Consider the following 25,081-nt stretch of genomic DNA (forward strand, 5'->3'; position numbering starts at 1 on the left):
AAAACACAAAAGATGGAACCTGTTAACTCATAAAACAAAACTTTATTACTCAATTAGCATGTTAAATTTATGGTAAGACCTAAAATGGCTGTATGTCTAAAGAATTCAGAGATAAAGAACAGGTTGCATGTTGACACTAATTTTGCCTTTACTAGATTAAATCACCTCAAATTTAGCTTGATCAAAATGAGGGGGGTTGTATTTGTATATATACTATATGTATATTTTAATAAAACTGTATTTATAATTTACATATGTTGAAATTCACAATTTTAGAGATATAATTCAATAAATGCTGACACATGCAAAGCAATGGACCCACCATGCCACGATATAGAACATCTCCAACACCTCAGGAAGTACCCTCCTGGCTTCCTGCAGGCTACTCCCTGTCCACACTCTGGCCTCACCTGCCTTCTGTCACTGTCCTTTTGCCATTTCTAGGGTTTCATATAAATAGACTCACTCAGTAGGTATTCTTTGTGTCTGGCTGATTTCCCTTAGAACAAAAGCTTTTAAGATTCATCAGCAATGAGTGCACCACCTATATTTTGTTCCTCTTTACGGCCGAGAAGTATTTTATTTTGTGGACATAGCACAGTGGCGGAGATGTGAGTTGTTTCCAGTTTTGTGTGGACACATTTCTTCTCTGTAAACAAGAGTGGGACCACTGGGCTTCCCAGTAACTGCATGTTCAGTGCTGTCAGAAATTCTACAACTCTGCTTCACTGCACCCGCGCCACACAGACCCGAGCGTGGCTTCACCACAGCTCAGGCCTTCCTCATCACTGAGACGAGACCTGCCTCCTCTGATCTCACAGCTCACACCATCCAGTGCTGGGTGGGCAGTTTCCTACACACTGCAACACAACACACACGCTGGTGGCACGTTACAGCACCTGATAAACAGAAGTACTTATGAAATGTGTGAAATGAACACGTCTGCTAAAGCTGCCTCATTTCCACCCTCCTTTCACCCACCTACAGAGTGAACTTTCTGAGAACGGTGTTCATCCTACCAGGGCTGAACCCATCACACCCAACGAAGAACTCTGTGCCCAACAGCTATCTGTTGGTTGAAATAAGACTCGCCTGCGACTATTTCCTCAGTAAGAAGTTCACTAGGGTTTGGCAAAGGCTAAGGAATGGCTGAGATTGAAATTGAGCATCTGACCTTTGTCATAGATCTGCTGCTTGTCTTCCAGGGAAAGAGTGCTGACCTTTTGCTTCAGTTTTTCCATTTCCATTTGTGCTTGTTTCTCGGAATACTTGTCATCCGGTTTCATTGATAAAGTCAACTTATGCTGATTCTTCTGCAACAACCACAGCAACCAAAAAGCCAAATTAAAACAAGATGTTATTAAATCTCAACATACTGAACCAGCCTCTCTCTGTATGTGATCTCTTGGTCCTGAGTCTTACTTTCCATTTCAAATAGTGAGGACAACAGAACTCACCCCAAAGGCTGTCTTGCAGAAAGTATGGGAGCCAGATAAAATTCTTAGTCATACCTGCTAGGTAGAAACTATGTAATTCATGTATGCTGTTACTACTATTATTAGCATGACTATTGTCACAATGTTGCAACCACAAATGTATCACTATTCAACATTTTCTTTACACTTTGGTTGTATAGCACTTTCTAATATAAGATTTTTAGTTCACTCTAAATTGAAGACAACATAGAAACCAGTTTAATTTTTATCTAGTCTTCACTGTACTATTAATCTCTCAATAGCTGAATCTTCACTCAGTATATTCTAAATTATGAGGATAAAATAGATGTCGACCTAATGTAAAAATGTGAGGTGACTTAATGTGCTTCCCTTATTTATTTCAACAACTAAAAACACTCACACACAAAATGCTCATGTGCATGTAATACTACAGAGGTAGGAAAGTTAGTGCAACAAAAACTTTATGCAAAATAACTTATAATAACTTAGAAACATCGCAAATGATGGAATCATGCCCCACGTCCAAAACAATGGCATTGAGTACATCAGTCACCCTTCACAACAGACCCCACCATGGTCAGGGTCTTGTTAGAAGTTCTACCATATTGACAGCTATCGACCAGGGAACATAAACTGAGTACAAATGCCCAGAAATCTAGAAACAAGGAGTATGCATCAAAAGAATCCTTTATAAAAATGACCATAATAGCCCTGGCCGGTTTGGCTCAGCGGTTAGAGCGTCGGCCTGCGGTCCGGAGAGACCCGGGTTCGGTTCCCGCTAAGGGCATGTACCTTGGTTGCAGTTTGTCCCCGGCCCTGGTTGGTCGTGCGGGTGGCAGCCACTCAATGTGTCCCTTTCACGTCGATGTTTCTCTCTCTCTCTTCCTCTCTCTCCCTCCCACTCTATCTGTACAAAAAATGGAAAAATGTCCTCAGGTGAGGATGAAAAAAAAAAAATGACCATAATATTCACACACTTAGGTTACTTAATCGAACATATAGTATATGAGAACAACAAACAGAACAAAAATATATGCAGATGTGGGTTTTAAAAATATATTTTTATTGATATTTAGAGAGAGAGAGAGAGAGAGAGAGAGAGAGAGGAAGAGAAGGGGAGAGAGAAAAAGAAACATCAATGTGAGAGTGGAACATTAATTGGCTGCCTCCTGCATGACCTCCTACTGCTTGGGCAATGTGGTCTGAAGGGCAATCAAACTGGCAACCTGTCCATGCGTTAGATGACATCCCACCAACTGAGCCACACCAGCCAGGGTGCAGACATTTTGTTAATACACACACTCACAAATACTCATATATAAAAAAAACATAAGATAGTCACATAAAAAACCAACTCACACCTGAATCTGGAAAACAAAGTTTTTGAGTTAATATGAGAAGTTTTTAATTAATAATTAAGAAATCACATTACCTAATCATTAATAGAAATTGATTTACAGAATGTAGATTATACTCCTAACATTTCTTTCATTATAAAATTTTACTTCAAAATTACAGACTCAAGCCTGGCTGGAGTGGCTCGCTGGTTGAGCACTGACCCATGCACCAAGAAGTCGCCAGTCCAACTCCTGGTCAGGGCACATGCCCAGGTTGTGGGCCAAACCCCCAGTGGGGGGCATGCAGGAGGCGGCCAATCAATGTTCTCTCTCGTTGATGTTTCTATCACTCTCTTCCTCTCCCTTTCTCTCTCTCTATAAATAAATAAATAAAAAATTAGACTCAAATTCTCCATTTTTCTTACCTTAAAATACTGCTTCACTTTTTCTTGCAAGAACTTTGGGTTTTCCTTAAGGCACTGTCTGAACTGAGCCACCTGACTTCCCAGCTTCAGGAGCTCCACAGGGTCCCCGTCGTGATTCCAGCAGGAAGCTATGTACTGGAACAGGATGTAAATCCACAGAGCACATTACACGATGAACTCCGCGTTAGCTCGGGAAACATCAAAGGCAGGACATTTTACTAAAATCTGTTTCTATGTTTAAAAATACCACAGATGACTTTTATAATAAAAATTAAGTGTTTCTTTGATTAAAAGAAAAAAAAGTTCATTTTAAACCTTCTTGTTTCTAACAAAATTTAAAAAGCACAGGTTTAAATACTACTTTTAGAAAAATCTAATTACCAACAGATGAACAGTTATCACAAATCCCTACCCATTTAAAATGGTCTGTAAAAATCTATTTTACATATAAACATAAGATACAAAAAAGCTAACTGAGTAACCTAGTAAAAACACAATATTATAAAGCCAAATTAAAAATAATAAGTTTATTTTTAAACTTTATATCAAATGCAAAACAGCATAACTTACAAGGTTCAAATGAAAGTTGCTATGAATAGCAATCTATACAGGGTGGGGCAAAAATAGGCTTAGAGTTGCTCATATGAAAAATAGCACAATGAATAAAAATACAAGGGAAAAAAACTGTGTTTCATGTACTCACAACTGTAAACCTACTTTTGCCACATCCTGTATTTTCAAGAACCATTAATTCCAAAAGTAACAAAAAAAGAGAGATGGCTGAGAAATTACACACAGATGTGAGGGCGAGTCCAAAGCTGACAGACTGATGCTTCATTTGTATTTCAATTTTATGAAGTAAAGCTTCAATTCGATCATCTTCAAAACCTTTCCTAAAGAAATATTAAAAACAGAGATGTTGAAAAGAAAGAAATGCATTTTACTACAAAGCTGCAATAATCAAAACAGCATGGCATGGGCAGAAACACAGACATGCAGCCCAATGGAGCAGAACCAAAAGCCCCAAAATAGACCCACAAGTATACGGCAACTAATTTCTGACAAAGGAGCCACACATAGAACAACAGAGAAAGAAAAGCCTCTTCAATAAATAGTGTTAGGAAAATTGGACAGCCATAGGCAAAAAAATAAAACTAGACTGGTATCTGACACCATACACAACAATGATCTCAAAGTGGATTACAGATGTACATATATAAAGACCTGAAACAATAAAATAAATAGAAAAAAACATAGGTAACTAAATTTATGGACCTTGGTCTGAGACGATTTTACTAACTTGACTCCAAGGCAAGGGAAGTAAAAGCAAACATAAACAAACGGACCATATCAAACTAAAAAGCTTCCGTACAGTAAGACACCGTAAACAAACCAAAAAGGCAACCAACTGAAAGAAGATATTTGCAAACAATACCTTTATTGAAGATAAAGGGCTAATGTCCAAAATATATAAAGAATTAATACAACTCCACAAAGAAAAAGTCAAACAATCCAATTAAAAAATGCGTAGAGAACCTGATCAGACAAGAACTCACACAACTCCACAAAAACCCAAACAATCCAATTAAAAAATAGGCAGAGCACCTATTCAGACACTTTTCCCAAGAAGATAAACAGCCAACAGGCATTAAAAAAATGCTCAATTTCACTAGCTATGAGGGAAATACAAATGAAAACCACAATAAGATGCCTCCTCACACCTGTCAGAATGTCTATCATCAAGATAAGAAATAACAAGTGTTAGAGAAGATATGGAGAAAAGGGAACCCTCATGTACTGTTGGAAGAAATGGAAATTTCTTGTACAGACACAAGGAAAACAGCTTGGAGTTTGCTCAAAAATTTAAGAATAGAGCTACCATATCAGCAATCCCTCTTCTTGGTCTCTACCTGAAAAATATGAAAACATTTATTCATAAGGATATACACACCCCTATGTTCACTGCAACATTATTCACAACAGCCAGGACATGAAAACAACCGAAGTGTCCTTCGATGGTTGACTAGATAAAGATGTGGTACAATGAACTACTGGTCAGCCATAAGAAAAGATGAAACACTGCCATTTGTGACATGTAAGGATCTTGAGAGGATCACGGCTAAACAAAGTCAGTCAGATGGAAAAGGACGAGAACCCTATGATTTCCCTCACATGTGGGATATGAAATAGAAGCAATGAAGGAACAAACTAAACTCATAGACACAGATAACAGTGTGCTGGTGACCAGAGGGAAAGGTGGGTTGAGGGAGGATGAAAGGGTAAAGGGGCTCAAAAACAGGGTGATGAGAGGAGACTCAACTCTGAGGGGTGAGCACACAATGCAATATATAGATGATGTATTACAGAACTGTACACTTGAAACTTATTTAATATTAACCCATGTCATCCCCATAAATTTAATTTTTTAAAAAGGTACTTTAAAAGAGTAATTTTTCATAATCTTGTGTTAGGCAGTGGTTTTAAGTGAAACCAAAAGCACAAGTAACTAAAGAAAAAATAAGTAAATTGGACAACATCAAAGTAAAACCTTTTGTACTTCAAAGGACACAATCAAGAAAGCAAAAAGACAAGCCATATAATTGCAGAAAATATTTGCACACCATGTATCTGATAAGGCCTTGAATCCAGAATAAATAACTTTTACAACCACAAAATAAAAACACATAACCCAATTAAAAAATGAATCAAGAATTTAAATATACATCATTTAAAAAAAGATATACAGTGGCCAGTTAAGCACATGAAAAGATGCTCAACATCACTAGTCATTAGGGAAATGCAAATCAAGACTACTTCAAATCCATCAGGATGATGACAATAATCAAAAACCAGAAAGTTACATCTGTGAGGATTTGATTGTCCTAAAGATTAGACATTTTGCAGCTCTCATACATTTTGGGTGGGGGTTTAACATGGTGTAGTCAATTTGTAAAACAATTTGATTTAAAAGTTTCTCAGAAAATTAAATACAGAGGTGCTGTATGACCCAGAAATTCCACTCTGGGTTATCCAGCCAAGAGAAAAGAGAACATGTCTCTACACAAAACTTGTACATACATGTTCAGAGCAGCATTATTCATCCTAGCCTCCAAAAATAGTGCATACAACCTGAATATCTATCAAATGAAAAACAGAAAAACTATATGGTATATTCATACATGGAATATTTAGTAATGAAAAAGATTGAAGCACTAAAATAAATGTTTTTGCAACAAAGGAGCAGAGATAATATTTAAGCAATTAAATGTGATGAAAAACATGCTTTATTATGAAGAGATGGCCAAACAATGGAGAAGGCCCCTTGATGTAAAGTATTCAGGAAGTGAGAAGGCAAGTGGATTGGTGCAGAGGGCCATACGTACTCGATGACATCATCAATTGTCCTGTCGATTATGTCCCGGACTGTCTGAATGTCCTTCTCGGCGATCCCCTGCAGGCCCACACTGAAGAAGGCCTCCCTTGTGTAGCCATTGTATCTAGAATAGAAAAGATGATCATGTATGAGAGGGAGGGAGAGGGAGAGAGAGAGAAATATTGGTGTGAGAGAGACACATCAAGTAGTTGCCACCCACATAACCCCAACCGGGGATGGGGACAAACTGCAACCGAAGTACATGTCCTTAGTGGGAAGTGAACCCAGGACTCCCTGGTCTGCAGGCCGCCATGCTAACTGCTGAGCCAAACTAGCCAGGGCCATTCTGGGATCTTAAAAAAATGTCTCTTGCCTGGCCAGTGTGGCTCACTGGTTGAGCATCAACCTATGCACCAAGAGGTCGCTGGCTCGATTCCCGGTCAGGGCATATGCCCAGGTTGTGGGCCTGATCCCCAGTGGGGGGCATGCAGGAGGCAGCCAATCGATGTTCTCTCTCACTGATGTTTCTATCTCTCTCTCCCTCTCCCTTCCTCTCTAACATCAATAAATGAAAAAAAAAAAAAAAAAAAAAAAGCTGTCTCTTTCCAAATATCCCGTGCAGGGGACATAAGTTAACTTACACTGAAACTGTACTCTAGTGCTCAGTTCTGTGCTGGGGCAGGAAGGGGCCGTCCTGTGACTGTGGGTGTGCAGCATCCCTTGCCCCACCCACCAGATGGTAGTAATCCTCCCAACCCAGTTGTGACAAAACTGCATGCAGACATTGTCGAATGTCAAAACTGCCCCCATCAGAGAACTACTGATCTGATCTGACAATAATACTTACCCAACATCAGGAGAAAAGTCTGTGCCGAGTCCAGATTCAATTAAGGCTTTGTAGAAGGGGGAGTTGGGCCCGCCGACCAAGAGTGAAGACAGAAGGTTTAACGTGAAGGCTTCAAACGTGTCAGTGATGCTTCATGTTAAGAGGGGCCAGGGTGGGTGGTGGTGAGGAAAAGAAGAGAAAACTATTGTCCCTCATGTTTTCAAAATCATTCAAGTCACTACCACATTGACACTTATTTCCAAAGAAGCTTAACTTCTATTAGAAATTCTTGCATTTCAACCTCTATTTTAATAGTTATAGTTATATCAGCAAAAGAGAGTAACTTTTTTTTTTTTTATTTGGCTAACTCTTATATACTGGGACTATTTGGGTGTTCCAAACCATAGGGTCAGTCTGGTCGCACAGCGAATGCTATTGCAGGAGTGTGTGCCAAGCACTCTGACACATGTGACTTCAATTCTAACCGCACCATCACACTACCCAGCGGACAAGAACACTGCGGGGATGGGGCGACTCAGCCAGCCAGGCAGCTGCTGAGGGCGGGCAGCCCTGACGGAAGGAGCGCGGCAGCACTCAGGGCCCAGACCTCTACGATGACAGCCGTGCACGCCACGTTTGTCTGAGGCAGTGCTCACGGTGCTCTTCTCACACTCGAGTCACCCCTGACCCCACTGGTTAACAACTGCCCTTCTGAGCCAGTTTTTCTCTAGAAACGAGCTTTAAAATGCAGTGAGGAAGTAAATTACTTTTCTTCTGAAGAGCGACCCAGACAATTTCCCCTCCAACTCTCCCAGACATTGTTAGAAATGCCACAGACGCCCAACCCAACACCTGCTGTATCCCTGAACCCTAACCACGTGGGCACTTACTCTGGCAGCAGGAAGCTGACACTGACGGTTGTTTGCTTAGAGGAGCTGGAGGCCAGTGAGTCCGGGGCACAGGTGATCTGAAATTCCCTCTGTAAAACCATGCGGTGTGTGAGGCCGGCACAGGGTAGGAATGAATGGGCTTAAACTAGTCTAGATTTCCTAGATAAATAAAATGGCCCAAGAGATGCTTTTCACTAAATTAACTTTCTTTTCAAATAACCTTCTTTATGCTTGAGAAGATCTTACATATACAGCAGAGCTCACAACCACATTTTAAGTCCTATTACAGTAAACCCTTGATTTTATGGACTTTGGATTTCATGAACAAAATTTCCAGTCCATATATCAAAAGTGAAAATTAACACCGTGTTAATTTTAAAATGCTTTTAACCAAGATTTGCTTACATTAACAGGTTGTTATTAATTCAGCTATTTTTAACAAATTTCAGCAAATAGACCATATGTTGAAAAAAACACTGGAGTAATTTCGCTGACATAAATATTACATATCTACACTATAGTCTACATATTTAAATCCAAGAATCACCGCTTGTAAATAACGTTCAGTGAATGATTACACGTGATCACACTGCATCACACGCAGTACCTGAGTCTGCTGTCACTGGCGTGACTTTGTGCAGCAGTTTTAACGAGTTGGCTACAGTAACATAATAATCCAGCTGATGTTCCCACGTGCACTAAGCCACACCCCAGCCCTGTGCATTTGTTTACTCACAGCGACTGATGAATGCACACATTTACTAGACCTATCCAGTATAAATTTAAAATTACAGTAATATATATAAAACTTTCCTGTGAAATTAAACTATTCATACATACTTAATTTTAATTACACAAACCCGTCTGCATAAGTAAAAACAGGTAAACAAACTAATTTGTCAATTTTTTTTAACATATGCATTTGGAAAACCTACTTTTATTATATAACAGACTTTTAGCTTGGACAGACGCACCCTCGCCGAAATTAGTCCATTATACTGAGGTTTTACCGTATTCTCACACAGCTGGAGTCTTCGTCTCTGTACATTATTAACAGGTTGGTAAAAGACCGGTTACCTGGAGAGGGCACTCACCGGCTTATCCCAAGGCTTCTGAGCCGGCACTGCGGTGCTTGGTTCAATTTTCTGAAATTTACTCAGAGCCTCTTCATGAATTTGTTTCAGATGCTGTTCCAGTGGAAAATTACCGTAAGTGAAGAACCTAAAAATTTGAGAGAATATTAGTCTATTTTCATTTAAAAGATTAGAAATCAACATAGATGACTTTTTGTATGAAGCAGAGGGTATGCATATATAGCACCTGATAACAAGCCAGCTTCCAAGAGGAAATGAACTTTATAGAGGAACACTTTTTTCCCCCCACTTAGTCTAACTATAAACACCAGACTTTTGCTCTTTTTAAAAGATAGATGGTTGAAACAAAACACAAGTTGATAGGATGAATTAATTAAATGTATATTTGGAAATAATTGTTCTTTATTTTTATTCTTTTAAATATGTTTTTATTGATATTTTAGAGAGAGAAGAAGGGAGAGAGAGATAGAGACATCGATGTGAGAGACAAATATCTATCAGCTGCCTCCTGCACGCCATCCAATGGGGATCGAGCCTCTAACTCAGGCATCTGCCCTGACCGGGAATCAAACTGGGACCTCTCAGTCCATGGGATGACGCTCAATTCACTGAGCCACACAGGCCAGGCTGCTCTTTATTTTAAGTCTACTGTTAAGGTGCTACAAAACCCAAATAAATTTTGTTAAACTTCTTTGTGACCTTGGCTACAGTAACATAATAATCCATCTAAGACTGAAAGACAAAGAATTTCACAAAGTTCAATTTTAGGCTACAATTTTCAGGTTACATATGTTTTAAAACCAAAATATTTATTCAGTCAGGGGGAAAAGTTATAATGATACAGTTGATCTTATTTAACATAATGTTGTCTGAGTTATGGTTAAAATTTTGGGAATGAGTATCTCAAAGATCTTAAAAAAATTTCCACTTAAAGGTTTATAAAGTGATATCCAGTAGCAGTGAGCTGCCTGGTGCGAAGTAGACAGTGGTATGTAAATGCCTTTCCCTGTGAGTCACAGGACACCTTGGAAATGACTTCCTGCACATCTGGTACAGGAAGAGCCTGGGTTTTGGGTGCGGGGACAGAAAACAAAGAAGTTACTGAAGACTAAACTGTCAGAAAGACAGCAAGGGCTTGAGGGAGCTCACTTGGGCCATAGTTGGGACAATGTGAGCATTAAAAAAAAACACATTTAAAAACCCATCTGATCTCACACTTCAGATATATATATGTAGTCATGATGATATTAAAAATAAAACAAACCAAACAAGGCTAAAAAGAAAAGCGTCTCTCCATTGGAGGCGTGACTTCCACCATCCTCCCAAAACTGGACAGCTAAGGGAAACAAGCACCTGTCTTTCCCATCAGAATCCTCTCCTCAGGGGAACCCACAGTCCTGCGGATGGGAAAGCTCGTCTTTACAGAAACCCAGCCAATAGAAGAATCCTTTAGAAAACGTTGCTAACTCTCCTGAAGGAACTGTTCCAGGCAACAATCATCAGTGCATTCGAGGGCCATGAACAGGCTGATGAGGAGGTCAATGTCCACAAGGTGCCCGGTTACCAACCCAACCCACAGCTTGGTCTGTTAGGAAACAGGTTTACAGTAGAGGGGCCACCATCACCATGGAAACCCACAAACCAGCTGCAGCTTTCCCACTGTGGTAAATAGGTCCCAGACATCTGGATGCAGCAGGTACGCAGGCATCACCTGTGAGGTGAACCGAGACTTTGGAGCCACGTCCAGCTCTCAGGAAACAGGAACACATGCATCACAGCCACAGAGAAGCAATCAGACCCCCCAAAGGTGAGAAAATCCAGAGGCAACCTGTCTACTTTCTTCAATTTTAATGAAAACAGGGGGGCACTATCCTACACAAAAGGCACTTAAGAGACAGGATGATGATCGCCCTGGCCAGTTTGGCTCAGCAGTTAGTGTTGGCCCACGAATCAATGAGTCGCGGGTTTGGTTCCATCAAGGGCATGTACCTCGGTTGGAATTCATCCCAGGCCCTTGTTGGGGTCCTGCAGGAGGCAGCCACTCGATGTGTCCCTCTCACGTTGATGTTTCTCTCTCTCTCTCTCTCTCTCTCTTTCTCTCCTTCCCTCCCTCCCTCCCTCCCACTGTATCTGAACAAGAAAGGAAAAAAATGTCCTCGGGTGAGGATTAAAAATAAAGAGACACAATGATGAAAGGTGATTTGTGGACCTAACTTAGACCACAAATTTGGGAGACAACAGAAAAGTTTGAATTTGAGGTAAATGGTAGGTGGTTTTAATTAAGTTTTTTATTTTCTTAAATGTGAAAATGATATTATCTTATGTAAGGAAATATCCTTACATTTTATAGTCACATATCCACATACTAGGGATAAACCCTCCTATTTGTAATTTCCTTTAAATTATGTTGGTAAAGGAGATATCAATGTGGTAAGTGTATGAGAAATCATTATTCTAATATCTCCGTGTTTCTATATGCATGAAAGTTTTCATAATTAAAACGTAAATGTTTTTGTACTTAATCTTGTAAATCTGACTTTATATTAGAGTTTAATTTATAAACACAAGTATTAGCATTTTATTTTTAGTGATCTCTAAAACAAGCAATTTATCAAAAAATAAGTACCCAAGGTTTAATACCTGCAGCTGCCATTCTCTGAGCGCTGTTGGGACTGAGGGCACAAAGCTTTACGGGCTGCATGTCGCTCTGCCCTACAAGCAGGGTGGGGCCAGGCCCTCCTCCAGAAGGTGGTGTCACCACCATGCTGGGCTGTAAGAGTGGTTGCTGCAGGCTTTTAGACGGAGCACACAATAAAATTAGGCAATCCATGAAGTGAAGACTCTTGTCTCAATTGACTGGTTCTTAAGTAAACATTTCCTCGCCAAAAGTGAGAACAGCTTATCATTGTGTAAGAAACCGCAAACAAATCAACTCCCAATCAAATCACCCTCAAACTTTAAAAATGAAACATCACCTGGCATTACTGGGGTGATAGTGCGTAGCGTGGAAGTGCTTAAGCTGCTCCCAGGTGAGGTCTGGGATGCACAATGGGTCACCGCCAGAGATCACTGCATATGTGTGGTCAGGAAGGAGTCGATTCTGAAGGTGCTGGGAGAATATCCTCTCGTTATCTGTCTTCAAATTGAAAAAAATACACATATATGTAACATAATACGTTATTACAACACAGCAAGTTAATCACATTCTGGGAGCATATACCTATAACACCTGGCAAGCAAAACCGTCCCAATGGTAAACACGGACATCCACATAGATCCTGTTTAACAAAACACTTAATTCACGCATGAGCTGCGTGCAGGACCCAGGGAATGGCTCTCTCGGAAGGGTAGGCATGTCCACTTTGCAGTGTGCATTGGATTACGAACAAGCGCACAGGGGAGGGTCGCTGGAAAGATGTCCTAGGCTCCCTCTGCCCATGAGCTGTGTGGGAAGTGCAGTCCGGGCATGCAGAGGGAAAGTGGTCACCCTAACTTGAGTTTTAAGGTGCTTGAAAGAAACGATGTCCAAACCAAGAACTGGAGGTAAGAAACAGCCGCCAGCCGCAGGAGGTGGCCAGCAAGGGGGAAGGGCAGGTCTCCAAAGTCAGGGAGCTGAGCGGACAGGGCCCCGGACAGGGGTTCTCAAAGTGTCTGACCCTGTGTTCCCCAAACATTAACAAGGTCCCCAAAGAACTTCTGATGGGGTGGGTTTCTTGATCACGTAGGAGTGTCTCTGTATAACTTTTCTGTATTAGAAATTAAACTGTAACTTTCTAAAACTACTTATGCATTAACTTAGCCTACCATTACATGTTAACCAGTACTTTTCAAAAAAGTACTTTTCATAACAAAACAAAAATTGTTGAGAAAGTTACCACTGTTTTACATATTTTACAAATCTCTTAGTGTCTGGCTCCTCTATCTGCTTCTGTGCTGACATCGCACACCGTGGAACAATGTCTCGGGGACACGCCTGCACGCTCGGCAGGAATGAAGGCAGAAAGGTACTTAGTCCTGTTATGAAAACAGTTCTCTCTCTCTCTCAGACTTCCTGCAGACCACACACAGGGTCCTCAGACCACAGAACTGCTGGTCTGGAAAAGTGAGCTCTGGGATGACCGGGAGCCTGGCCCTTCATTGTCCCCCAGTTAATTTAATAAATCACATACAATGAGAATATTAAATGACATAACAGAATGTCAACTATTTCCCAAACCTACTTATATTTCAGTATTTTACAAAGTCTGATAATTTTAACACAACATAAAAAAACAAACAAACTTACAAACGCTCCCTTCATCTCATTGAAGACAACCCCTTTGAAGACCAAGGCTGTCTGGGGGTCACTCGGATTCTCGTGTTCCAGTCGCCATCCCTCCTGCCTAAAAAATGACGGATAATTAATTACACAATGATAGTGCCTCTAATACCAAAGTCTACAACGAATTAATCAGTCATTACATACCAGAAATCGAGTTCTCGCAAGCAAGGAAAAAAGGCCGCATCCAAATACACGGACAGGAGATTCTGAAAGTCCTTGGGGTTTTGTGTGGAAAACGGGTACATAGTATAGTCACTAGCTGAGTGCAAAACAAAAGGGAAGATTTTTAAAACATCAGATTCCCACTGGAACCCTGGTCCAGCATGTTACGTCACAGGCCTAGACAGGTGGCACGTCTGTGAGGGCGCCCACTTAATCTGCTCTTTAACTGAACCTGTAAGAGCACTCTGTGCACCCACCAGCCTGGTCCCTCTCTTAGTCCCCCAAATAAAACGCAAACAGTACCACCATCGACACAACATAATGCTACAAAGGCCGAAGTTTGCAGCAATATTCCCCAAAGGAAACGGTTTTGACCTTTTCCAGAAAAACCTCAGATGCTTTTTTTCCTAAAACTCCAATTTTTTGTTTTTTAATCTCCTTCTGAAGATTTTTTTTTCTGGATTTGAGAGAGAAACATTGATGTGAGAAACATTGATCACTTGCCTGCCACACACACCCAGACCTGGGATGGAACCCACAACCTAGGTATGCGCCCTCACCAGGAATCAAACCCGCAACCTTTTGGTGTGTGGGATGACACTCCAGTCAGCTGAGCCACCCAGCCAGGGCTACACTCCAGTCTGTATAATCCAATCACGACACAGCTTTCCTAAAGGTTTACATTTCTAACACCTTTCAACTAGACCTGAGAATAGATTTATTCTCGTCTCCAGGGTCCCACTTCCTTCTCTTGGAAACAGATACAACTGCAGTTTCAGGCCAGGATGTCATCTTACCTGTGAAGGCATTCATAAAAGTGGACAGCGACCTGTTCAACATCTTGAAGAAGGGATCTCTGCACGGGTATTTCTGAGAGCCGCACAGCACGGTATGCTCAAGGACGTGCGGGACGCCAGTACTGTCCATGGGGGTGGTGCGGAACTGCACGCTACAGCCAGGGAAGAGCCACGGTGGGGCGTTAGCTCATACCCACCCACAGCTTCCAATGTGGGACTTCAGCGTTCTAACAGGGTCACCTCTCACAAAAACGTCTGCTGACTACAATGGACACAATCACCGACTGCAACGGTATACTTTACTGCATGTAGCTGAGAATGTAAATTCACTTAATCTTTTCCTTACATTGTCAGAGCACTGTCAGTACCGTTACTTTAAACCATGGTGATGCACTAAGAAAACGTTTCAAAACATGTGCGCAGGGTGCCCACTCACCTGAACAGGTTATTCGTGTCCTCTCGGGCCAGGTGCAAGTATCTCGCTCCTGTGCCGTCATGGCTGAGCTTCACCGCGGTCAGGAACAGCTCAGGGACGGAGGTTACCTGGATCAACAACAAGAACGTGAGGCTAAACTCAACTGGAAAAGCATTCAGAATGGCTACGTTAGATCCACTGAGGGACCGGGCAGGTCTGCCTTAAACCAGAACAATGAGGGACACCAGCATGTGGGTGCTGGAGGCACATCCGGTAACACCTTGTCCAAACCTGTCCTACAGATGAGGAAGGAGCGAGGCTGACAATGACACACACCTGTCCTTTCTGGAATGCTTACTATTAGCAAGACATTTTCTTAACAGTTCACAGTGACCCAGTGAGGGAGGTGTTGTCACCCGTTACAGATGAAGACACCGAGGCTCAGACCCAGCGCCACTCTGCCTGTCACACCGGCCCGCCTGAAGCGGAGGGCTCTCACTTGGGATGTCAGAATGAGACAGTACAGGGACTTGGGTCTGAGAACAGAAAACACTGGGTAGCCAGCAAGCCACTGAAACCAGGTATTCAGAAGGTATTGGGATAAGCTGCCCGCGAGAATGTCATCACTCCTCCACCTCCTACTCAAATCTCAGAGGTAGCTGATTTTACCTCCCTTCTAACTGCCTGAACTACTGACCCACATGCCCAGCTGATCAAGGTCTGACCTCTATTCACCTTCCTAGGTTTGCCCACCTTCCTAGGGAGGGAGTAATGAGCAGTCTGCTCTCTTGGCCCTGAGTGCACCTGTGGAGAGAGCTGCCAGACCACCTGCTAGAAGGAAGTCACCGGCCCTGACTGGGAGATTCCGCAAGTCAGTCATTTTTCCGCAAGCCCGCTTTGTCCCCAGGTTATAAAAGCAGCCAAGCAGGGCTGCCCGGAGCCAGTTCAGAGGACCTCCCTTTCCTCTGTGCTCATCGTGCTCAAGCATAGGCCTAAAACCAGTCTGGACATTTCTTGGGCTTTCCTCTCAACTTCTATCTTGGGGAACCTAAGAACCCCAACGAGATAACAAGAACAATCCTGAGAAGTAAATTTGGAATGGGCCTTAGCCTGGGGCAGCCAGGATGCTTGGTCTCATCTCGTTTACGAGAAAATCCCAGCGCTGAGGTGGGGACGTCATCAGTTAATTGTTCCTAGTGGGAGGGTCCAGGATGGTACAATAAAAAGGAACACAGCCTCCCCGAAGGTGGTCATCTCCTTCTGTGTCAGCCTTCACGTAGTCTCCACAGTCCTTAGTACTGAGCTGCCCTCTCGTCCAACTGTGCCAAGGCCGCTCTCCTCCGATCACAACATCGTGGCACGGGACCACCACAGCGCTGTCATCCCCCTTCCAGAGCCCATGAAGGTAACTTGTCCACACGGACACAGCAAGTTACTGGGAGGGCAGAGCTTAGAATGGGGGGCCTGAGCCGTCATTTACAGCTATTACATTATATCTCAGAACTTACTACTATACCTTATAAGAGATGATCAATGTATTAAATCAGTAGTACAGTGAGATGTCTGCGTCAGAACAGATTTCATGGTAACTATTTGTCCAAGATATGGTTTCTCATAGTTCCCATAAGACTTGAAAAATAATAGGAGTTAGCTGAACCTATTGTTATAATCATTTCACAATACATGTAAATCAAACCATCGTGTTGTATGCCTTAAGCTTATATATACTGATGGGTGTCAATTATTTCTCAATAAAACTGAAAAAAAAAAAACTTTGACAAATAAAAAAAACTACTCTTCTGAAGAAGGTCCTCATTACCATACTGCATTAGAAACCCTAATCCTTGCATAGCCTTTAGGGCTCTCCCTGTCATGACTCACCATTCCAGGACCCTGCTTTGGACCAGCCCCCATCACTGGCTCTACCTATGTCGCCCTAGAGACAGATGGTGATTTTCCTTCAGAACTTAACCGCCCCTTTCTATAAACACCCCCTTCTCCAGGGACCTTCCTTATCTTGCCACCAAGCAGCTACCCTCTCCTCCTGCCTTCCTTTTGCTCTCTGCACTTGGATCATGAAGTTTATCACACTATTTTGTTTGCTTTTTAAAAACTGATTTGAGAGAGAAAGAAAGGGGGAGGGAGGGAGGGAGAGAGACAGAGAGAGACAGAGATCAAAACAAAACAGATACATCCATCGGTTGCCTCCGGTGCCTGGACAGGGAATGGAGCATGAAACCTAGGTATGTGCCTTGATCAGGAATTGAACCTATGACCTTTAGCTGCACAGGACGACGCTCCAACCAAGCCACACCGGCCAGAGCGCCTCACATTGTTTTTGTTATTAAGGCAGCAAGGATCCTCTAGAATGTGAGCTGCTTGCCTTTTGTGTCAGCATGTCAAGCACAGTAAGAAGCCAACAGCCGGCCAGTTATGTGAAGCATATATTTTTCAATTATTGCAATAAAAAAAAATGCAAAAGGTTAAGCAAAGCAAGAATATAATTAAAATCCATTTTAACGTAACTTAAGTAAACATAAGACCACAATCTTTATCCTATAATTCCAAATGGCTCAAAAACAGAAAGTTTTTTGCGTATGTTGCAGCAAACTCATTTGATGATAAAAACTTGGACCTGGCCCTGGCCGGTTTGGCTCAGCGGTTAGAGCATTGGCCTGCGGTCCAGAGAGACCCGGGTTCGGTTCCCGCTAAGGGCATGTATCTTGGTTGCAGTTTGTCCCCGGCCCTGGTTGGTCGTGCGGGTGGCAGCCACTCGATGTGTCCCTTTCACATCGATGTTTCTCTCTCTCTCTCTTCCTCTCTCTCCCTCCCACTCTATCTGTGCAAAAAAATGGAAAAATGTCCTCGGGTGAGGATAAAAAAACAAACAAAAACAAAAAACAAAAAAAAAACTTGGACCTGAATACATGTGGGGCCACTCAGAGTCTTTATGTATCCCACTCAGTGTGAACTGTCAGACGTCAGGGTGCAGAAACATTAATGAGTTTGATCTGCTTTCTAAAATCTGCAGTTCAGGGAAAGGATTGGGAACCTATACTTAGGAAGCTCCACTCCCTTGAGAACACCTGCTGTGAAGCAGGAGGAAGCCAGGGTCCAAGGACAAAAGATGAAACAGATCAAGGATCCACTCTGAAGGCCCTCCCACTCTCCCACTGAAGACCTCCGGACAGGCCTCACCTGGCTCACGGTGAATCCGTGGATCTTCTCTCCAACTCGGTATTGCAACGCCCTCTCACAGGCTTTGGTGCTACTCCACCTCCATGTTCTGGGGTTGGCACTGCTACATTCGCGGAAAAATCATCAAAGTTAGAGAATTTGCAGAAAAATTGGCTCACATAGTTCAGCAACATAATGAAAATACATATGTTAAAAGATAATTCCAAGAAAAATTAAACCTTGCATCTTTCCAAATACATTTTATAAAACTAATTTTTAGCAAAGTTCCTTCAAATTTAATGACCTTTTACTTCAACTCAGCTAAAGCTTCTTAACATCAACTAATAATTAAACATGGTACAGATTCACAGATAACTATAATACAATTACGACACCACTTTCCCTTAGTTGCATTAAAAAACTCACGTCAAAATGGCTTTTCCCATCATAGTATCTCAATAAACTCAAACTACAGTTAAGTCCCATTACACACCTATCAAATGGTGAAAACTAAGAAGTCTATTATCACAAAAACTCTCACACTGTTACTGGGAGTGAAAACTGCAATAGTGACTGTGGCATTACTTAGAGAGCAGCTCGCTCAGCCTGACATGCAAGTTTCCCCTACATTTTAAGTTCTTCACTTTATGAGACCGACATCAGTATGTTTCATTTAACCAAAAGAAATCCAAAAGGGATTTTCACTTTTACAAACAAAAGCTAAAATAGGAAATAGCATCCCCCGTTCATTTTGCTGGAGCCATTACAGAGGCAGTGAGCACGCCCCCAGAGTGGGGAGAGGGGCCCCGCCAAGCTCCTTCCCTGGGAAATACACTCAGCATCAAGCCACCAGAGCTTCAAGCTGTGCCTGTGAGCATCTATTCTGTATTTTGACTTATTTTGTGCATTCTGGCTTTCACTATATATTAGTGCTATATTTTAGGTTTTATGTGTTAATTGGTATAATTTGGTAGGTTATTTTGGGGGTTTGGGACCCCTCAAAAAATTTTCCACATGAATTAGTGGTTATTGCTTTTTTGCTTTATGGTATTTAGGCTTAGGGAAGGTTTCACAGGAACATTCTACTTCAGGACCCTGGGGAAACCTGTAGATGTTCTGGAAACCTGTACTGGAGCACCAGCACACACACACAACAAGGCTGGCACCACTCCTAAGAGTCCGCCAACCCGGATGTCCACTAACAGAGAACGGATAAACTGTGCATCATGCAATCAATAAACTCAGACATAAGAACAAACAGACTACAACTACGTGTTACAAAAATGTGGGTCAAGTAGCCCTGGCCGATTTGGCTCGGTGGTTAGAGTGTCAGCCTGCGGTCCAGAGAGTCCCAGGTTCGGTTCCTGCTAAGGGCACGTACCTTGGTTGCAGTTTGTCCCCGGCCCTGGTTGGGGTTGTGTGGGTGGCAACCAGTCAATGTGTCTCTCTAACATCGATGTTTCTCTCTCTCTCTCTTCCTCCCTCTCTCCCTCCTGCTCTATCTGAAGAGAAATGCAGCAAAAAAAACTCAATAAAATATGGTTCAAATTAGATTAAAAAAAAAAAATATGTGGGTCAAGTAATGCTGAACCAAAAAATACAAATACAACACAAAGGATAACAGTGTTCTTCTAAACAGGTACTATTCACACAGGTAACACTGTATTGTAGGAATGTATATAGATGATAAAATTATAAAGAAAAGTAAGGAGATCATTTCTATAAACCAGAAGGGAGATCACATCTAAAAGGGAGAGAGAGTTATGATCAAATAGGAATAAATCTTAAACTGGGTAATGGGTAATGGTGACATAACTTATTTTTAAATAAAATTTCTCTCAACTCTAATATGTATTTTATGGGATATTCTACATTACCATATCTCACAAAAATATTTCTTTTAAAGATATGTACAGAAAAGAAAAACTCAGTCAACTATCAGGCAGTATTATAGAGATGTTATAATCAGTCAACATTTTAACATTTTCCTTTTTAAAGTATGTTCTTATTGATTTTGTAGAGAGAGGGGAAGGGATGGAGAAATAGAAACAGATGTGAGACACAAACATCCATTGGCTTCCTTTTGCCGGGGATCAAGCCAACAACCCGCAAATGTGCCCTGACCAGGAATGGAACTGGGACCTCTCAGTCCCTGGGACAACATTCCTTCCACTGAGCCACACTGGCCAGGCAACATTTTCCTTATTGATTAAGCAAATTCTAGAATCGCGGGATTTAAGAAGTTATTTATCATCAAGAACCCAATCACAAGAAACAAAACAGTCAAGTGTATGCTTGTCAGGGACAACATGGGCTCTTCCCCCATACACTTTCTGGTAACCGACTACACAGGTGAACACTGCTTCAAGACCATGAGGGCACCCCAACACACAATCCCATATCTCCTCACCCAGGCTAACTATCATAAATTAAACAAGGTTTTGTGAATTAGCATGAAACTAAAAACTTAGCTTTTTTTTTAATCCTCACCCGAGGATATTTTTGCATTCATTTTCAGATAGAGCGGGAGGGAGGAAGAGAGAGAGAGAGAGAGAACACATCAAGTGGCTGACACCCACACAACCCCCACTGGGGCGGGGGAAAAACTGCAACCGAGGTACATGCCCTTCGCAGGAACCGAACCCGGGACTCTCAGGTCCAAGGACCAACGCTCTAACTGCTGAGACAAACTGGCCAGGGCTAAACTTAGCATTTTAAAATAAGTGTTACACTTTACAAACTCATAGGACATGACACTCATTCATGGTTAAAAACTAAATGTAATCCTTTTTCCACAGTCAATTTAAAAAGTTCAAATCCTGAAGGCTACAATTTTATTAAAACAGAGCAGCTTACATTTAAGTACTTCCTGTGGAAGCCTCAGGTTTCTTAGGACTCTCAGCCAACAACAAAAAAGGAGGGCAAACATATTAATGAGACCCATAAACTGCCAGTTACTTTTATCATACATATTAAAATCCACATTAATGACCATCTTCACTTCAAAAGCCTTGACAACCTGAACACAGGACCACACACTCTGATGTCCCAGAGGGAAAGGGGGTCACAGACAGCTCCGTGGGCCTGGCCCAGCTTTTTACACTTATCTTGCTGTATCACCCCAACCCTGGTTCCTGGAGAGGAACTTAACTCCCTTCCTTGGGATGGGGGTAAATAGGTTACTGGGCAGGGGAGGCCATGGGAGGGAGGCTGCACTCCCATCAGGAGGGACTAAGAGGATCTGTCACCTAGTCTCTGAAAGGGTTTTCAGGCTGGGTCCAGGAGCCCCAAATGAGGGATCTAAGGTTACTGGGGCACACGGTGAGGAGTCCAGGAGTACTAGAGCCCACTGTGAGAGGTCTTGGGGTTACAAGAGCCTCAGCTGAGGGGTCTAGGAGTCCAGGAGCCCCAGGAGAGAGGTCTAAAAACACAGGAGCCCCTGGTTAGGGGTCTCAGAATACCAGAGCCCGAAGAGAGGGAGTCTCAGGATACAGGAACCCCTGATGAGTTTTGGTGAGACAGGCCAGTAAGCCAGGACAAGTGGAATAGGGAGACTGAAAGATATCTGAACAAACTGACAGAGCAATTTCAAGCGGATAGAAAGGGTCATCACCTTTCTAGAAATAACATCTAGGCCTCAGTTGTATTTCCCAGAAAAGCAGTAGGCAACACCAGGACCAGCTGCAATAATGACCCCCTGCCCTGAAAATGACCAATCAGTAATGACCATGACCCAGAAGGAGCACACCTAGAAAACTGGTGAATATTCTGTTGAACCCCCACCCACAACCTCCCCTAAGATTCCTGCCTGCAAGAAATAAAAGCCTCAGGACAAAGGACCCAGTGCCCTTTCTCCTTCCCAGGAGCATGCCTGCATGCCCCCTTTTCTTCCACCTACAGGCATGCATTATCTAGACTCTAAGGGACTCCACCAGGCCTGCAACCAGGGGAGCAATGGGCAGTAGTAGTTCATCACAGGTAAACCCCCTGAATCTGTCCTCAAGGCCCCCTTTTCTCTGACGTCTTAAGCAGACCAGCTAGCTCATTTCCCTAGCTCTTCCTTGTTTCACTATCCCCAGCTTTAATAACCCTCCTCTAAAATTCATCTGGACTCCTGTTGTGAAACTTTTCCTACAAAGTCAAGAACCCACACACTACTGGCTGGCCCTAGGAGACCAGCTCAAGGCCAGGTCCCCCTTTTTTTTGGTAACGATAGGATGTGAGAGCCTCAGGAGTCTCAGGATAGGGGAGCTCCACAGGAGAGATTTCGGGGTACCTGAGCCCCAGAAGAGGTCTGGGAGTCCCTGAGCCCCAGATGAGGGGGCCTAGGAGTCCAGGAGCCCCAGCAGAGGGATAAGAGAGAAGAGAAGCCCCAGAAAGGGGTCTTGGAGTACAAAACCCCGGGTGAAGGCCCTCAGGGTACTGGAGTCCGACGAGGGGTATAGAGGGCGGGAGTCCTCAAAGCAGAGAGCTGTAGTTTGGCACCTACTGCTCCGACAAGACCCTGAAGCCTCACGCCCCCTCCTCGTCGCCAGGCTCGCGTCTGCCGCCCGCCATCTACCGGCGCCCTCGCCGCCACTCTTCTCCACCTCCTCTCTTTCCTTCCGCACGCCCCGAGTCTCACCCGCAACTCAGCCGCCGAAGCACGACCGGGACGCGCTCGCTGCACCGCCACATGGCCTATGACCAGCAGTGGGCCGCCACTGTGACCCACTTATACCGACGCACTGCGCCAGTCGCGACCCCATTGGCTGGCGTCTACGGCGACGCCCTCTCCAATAGGCTGGTGAGGTAAAGGGCGGGCTCCCGCTACGACGGGGCGGAACTCCAGGGCGCCGGGCGGCCACTAGCACGGGGTGGGTGGGGCATCCATGGCCTTGATTGCGGAGCCCCGGGCTATGTGAGGAGGGGCGGGGCCTGATTGCGGAGCCCGGGGGCGGAGGCAGTTGGGGGCGGGGCTGAAGGCTCAGTTTACGCAAGGAGGGGCGGGGCATGGCGAAAGGCGGGCCTGCGCTGGCGAGGGTCTGGGTGGTACTTGGAGCGGTTCTGGTCAGGTGCGGGGAGGGTCTACTGAGCTGAGGGGCCAGCCTGGGCTGGTTGGCCCACTATTCTCCCTACCTGCATTGCGTGTCTGGGAAGACAACACATGATTTCTACGATTTTCAAAGTAACCACTGGCCCTTGAACCCCATGGAGAGGCTTACGGAGGACAGAGCTTGAGTGGGTGGCTGGCACTGCGCTGTGGCTGGGAGGGGCGTCTGAGATGAACCCGCCTGGGCCCTGCGCGGTGCGCTTGGAAGATGGCAGCGCTCACGTCCTACTTGAGCTTTGGCCTCCTCTCTGTCTCCTTCATTTCTTCCACTGGCCCACGAACACAGTCTAAAATCTCTCAGCCCCTTATTACAGGCTCTAAAGAAAGAAAGCGAGGTAGCCAGGTGCGATCGGTCTGAACATACAAAAGCTTTGGCAAAAATGTAGAGGGCCATACGGTGACGGATAGCCACCAAAAGTTTACCAAAAACTGTCCACAGTGCAGCGGATTCCGCAGTGAACCAAATACCTCTTTATCCAGAAGACAACCCAACTGAACCAGAACAAACAACAGTGATGATGAGAAGCTACTGATACAAGCACACTCCTTGCATATACTTTAATTCTAGTGAGAATTTGGGTGATAATTGTTCTTGACTCACCACAGCAGTTCTGTGATCTTGGGAAGGCTGTTGGGTATTATTAACCCTACTGTGATTGTGCAGGAAACTGAGGCACTGGGTGGGAGGTTAGAGTGTTTTGATGTCTCTGAAAAATAGTTGTTGTTAGATCCAGTAATTGCCACTTACTAGTATGTTCCCACAGGTTGCAATCTGATTGATGGCTGGCCTACACACACACACACACACACACACACGCACACACACACACACAAACACAAACACCCCTACAAAATAAAAATTTATAAATAATTGTTTTGAGCAGCACCCAACATTTTACCACCCCCATGTAGTCTTGATTTATACTAACATAAATAACTGCAGCGTGAAATGAAAAATTATTTATGCAATATCCTGTGTTCCAAAAACACATCCTATGTTATAATAAAACTCATTGCTTCAGAAAGATTAGCAAGTGAGTATTTGTCAGAATAGACTGATTGAGACTTGGCAAGGCAATCAAGTGAATATTGGTGTGTTAAGGGTTGAACTGTGTCTCCCCAAAATGGTATGTTGGAGTCCTAAAACCCACAACCTCCAACTAGAACCTCCTTTGGAAATATGGCCTTTACAGAGGACATCAAGTTAAAATGAGGTCATATTGGCTCTAATCCAATATGACTGGTGTCTTTATAAAAAGGGGCTATTTGGACACATTGAACATGAAGGCAAAGATGGAGGTGATGTGTCTACATGCCAAAGTACACCATGGATTGCTACTGGCAACATCAGAAGCTGGGGGAAAGGCATGAACAGATTCTCCCCACAGCCTCAGAAGGAACCAATCTGCCAAGAACTTCATCTAGGATTTCTGGCCCCCAGAGCTATGAAATAATAAATTTCACTTGTTCTAAGCCACCTGGTTTGTGGTACTTATTTATACAAAGATGTGGCATTTTAATGCAAACTTTAAAAGCATGTACTCTTTCACCAGAAATTTCACTTCATGAAAATTACCCTGCAATTTTGTTCTCACAAGGGTACAATGAGGTATAAAGATGTTCCCCACAGCATTTTTTATTACAACAAGCAGCCTAAAAGTCTACCAAAGAGGAATTTTCTTAAATAAAATGTAACATGCTTATATTATATTAGA

At 43.2% G+C, this 25,081-nt stretch overlaps 1 protein-coding gene across 2 annotated transcripts in view; it reads right to left on the reverse strand.

Moving 5' to 3' along the window:
* The window catches only part of PITRM1 (pitrilysin metallopeptidase 1), a 38,671-nt gene extending 15,693 nt beyond the window's left edge, over positions 1–22,978 (reverse strand). The window contains exons 1-14 of one of the 2 annotated variants that reach the window (XM_036280250.1): positions 22,899–22,978; positions 18,296–18,398; positions 15,119–15,225; positions 14,683–14,834; positions 13,868–13,982; positions 13,688–13,784; positions 12,378–12,538; positions 9,403–9,529; positions 8,309–8,397; positions 7,440–7,568; positions 6,603–6,716; positions 4,016–4,112; positions 3,220–3,354; positions 1,175–1,313 (exon numbers count right to left, since the gene is read on the reverse strand). In XM_036280250.1, the coding sequence (XP_036136143.1) occupies positions 1,175–1,313; positions 3,220–3,354; positions 4,016–4,112; positions 6,603–6,716; positions 7,440–7,568; positions 8,309–8,397; positions 9,403–9,529; positions 12,378–12,538; positions 13,688–13,784; positions 13,868–13,982; positions 14,683–14,834; positions 15,119–15,225; positions 18,296–18,398; positions 22,899–22,951 (1,618 nt within the window). In that variant the 5' untranslated portion in view covers positions 22,952–22,978. The remainder of the gene's footprint in view (positions 1–1,174; positions 1,314–3,219; positions 3,355–4,015; positions 4,113–6,602; positions 6,717–7,439; positions 7,569–8,308; positions 8,398–9,402; positions 9,530–12,377; positions 12,539–13,687; positions 13,785–13,867; positions 13,983–14,682; positions 14,835–15,118; positions 15,226–18,295; positions 18,399–22,898) is intronic. The other variant, XM_036280259.1, reaches the window with a different exon arrangement.
* Positions 22,979–25,081: the final 2,103 nt, after the last annotated feature.

The sequence above is a fragment of the Molossus molossus genome, unplaced genomic scaffold, assembly GCF_014108415.1.
Source record: "Molossus molossus isolate mMolMol1 unplaced genomic scaffold, mMolMol1.p scaffold_m16_p_1, whole genome shotgun sequence".
Lineage (NCBI taxonomy): Eukaryota > Metazoa > Chordata > Mammalia > Chiroptera > Molossidae > Molossus > Molossus molossus.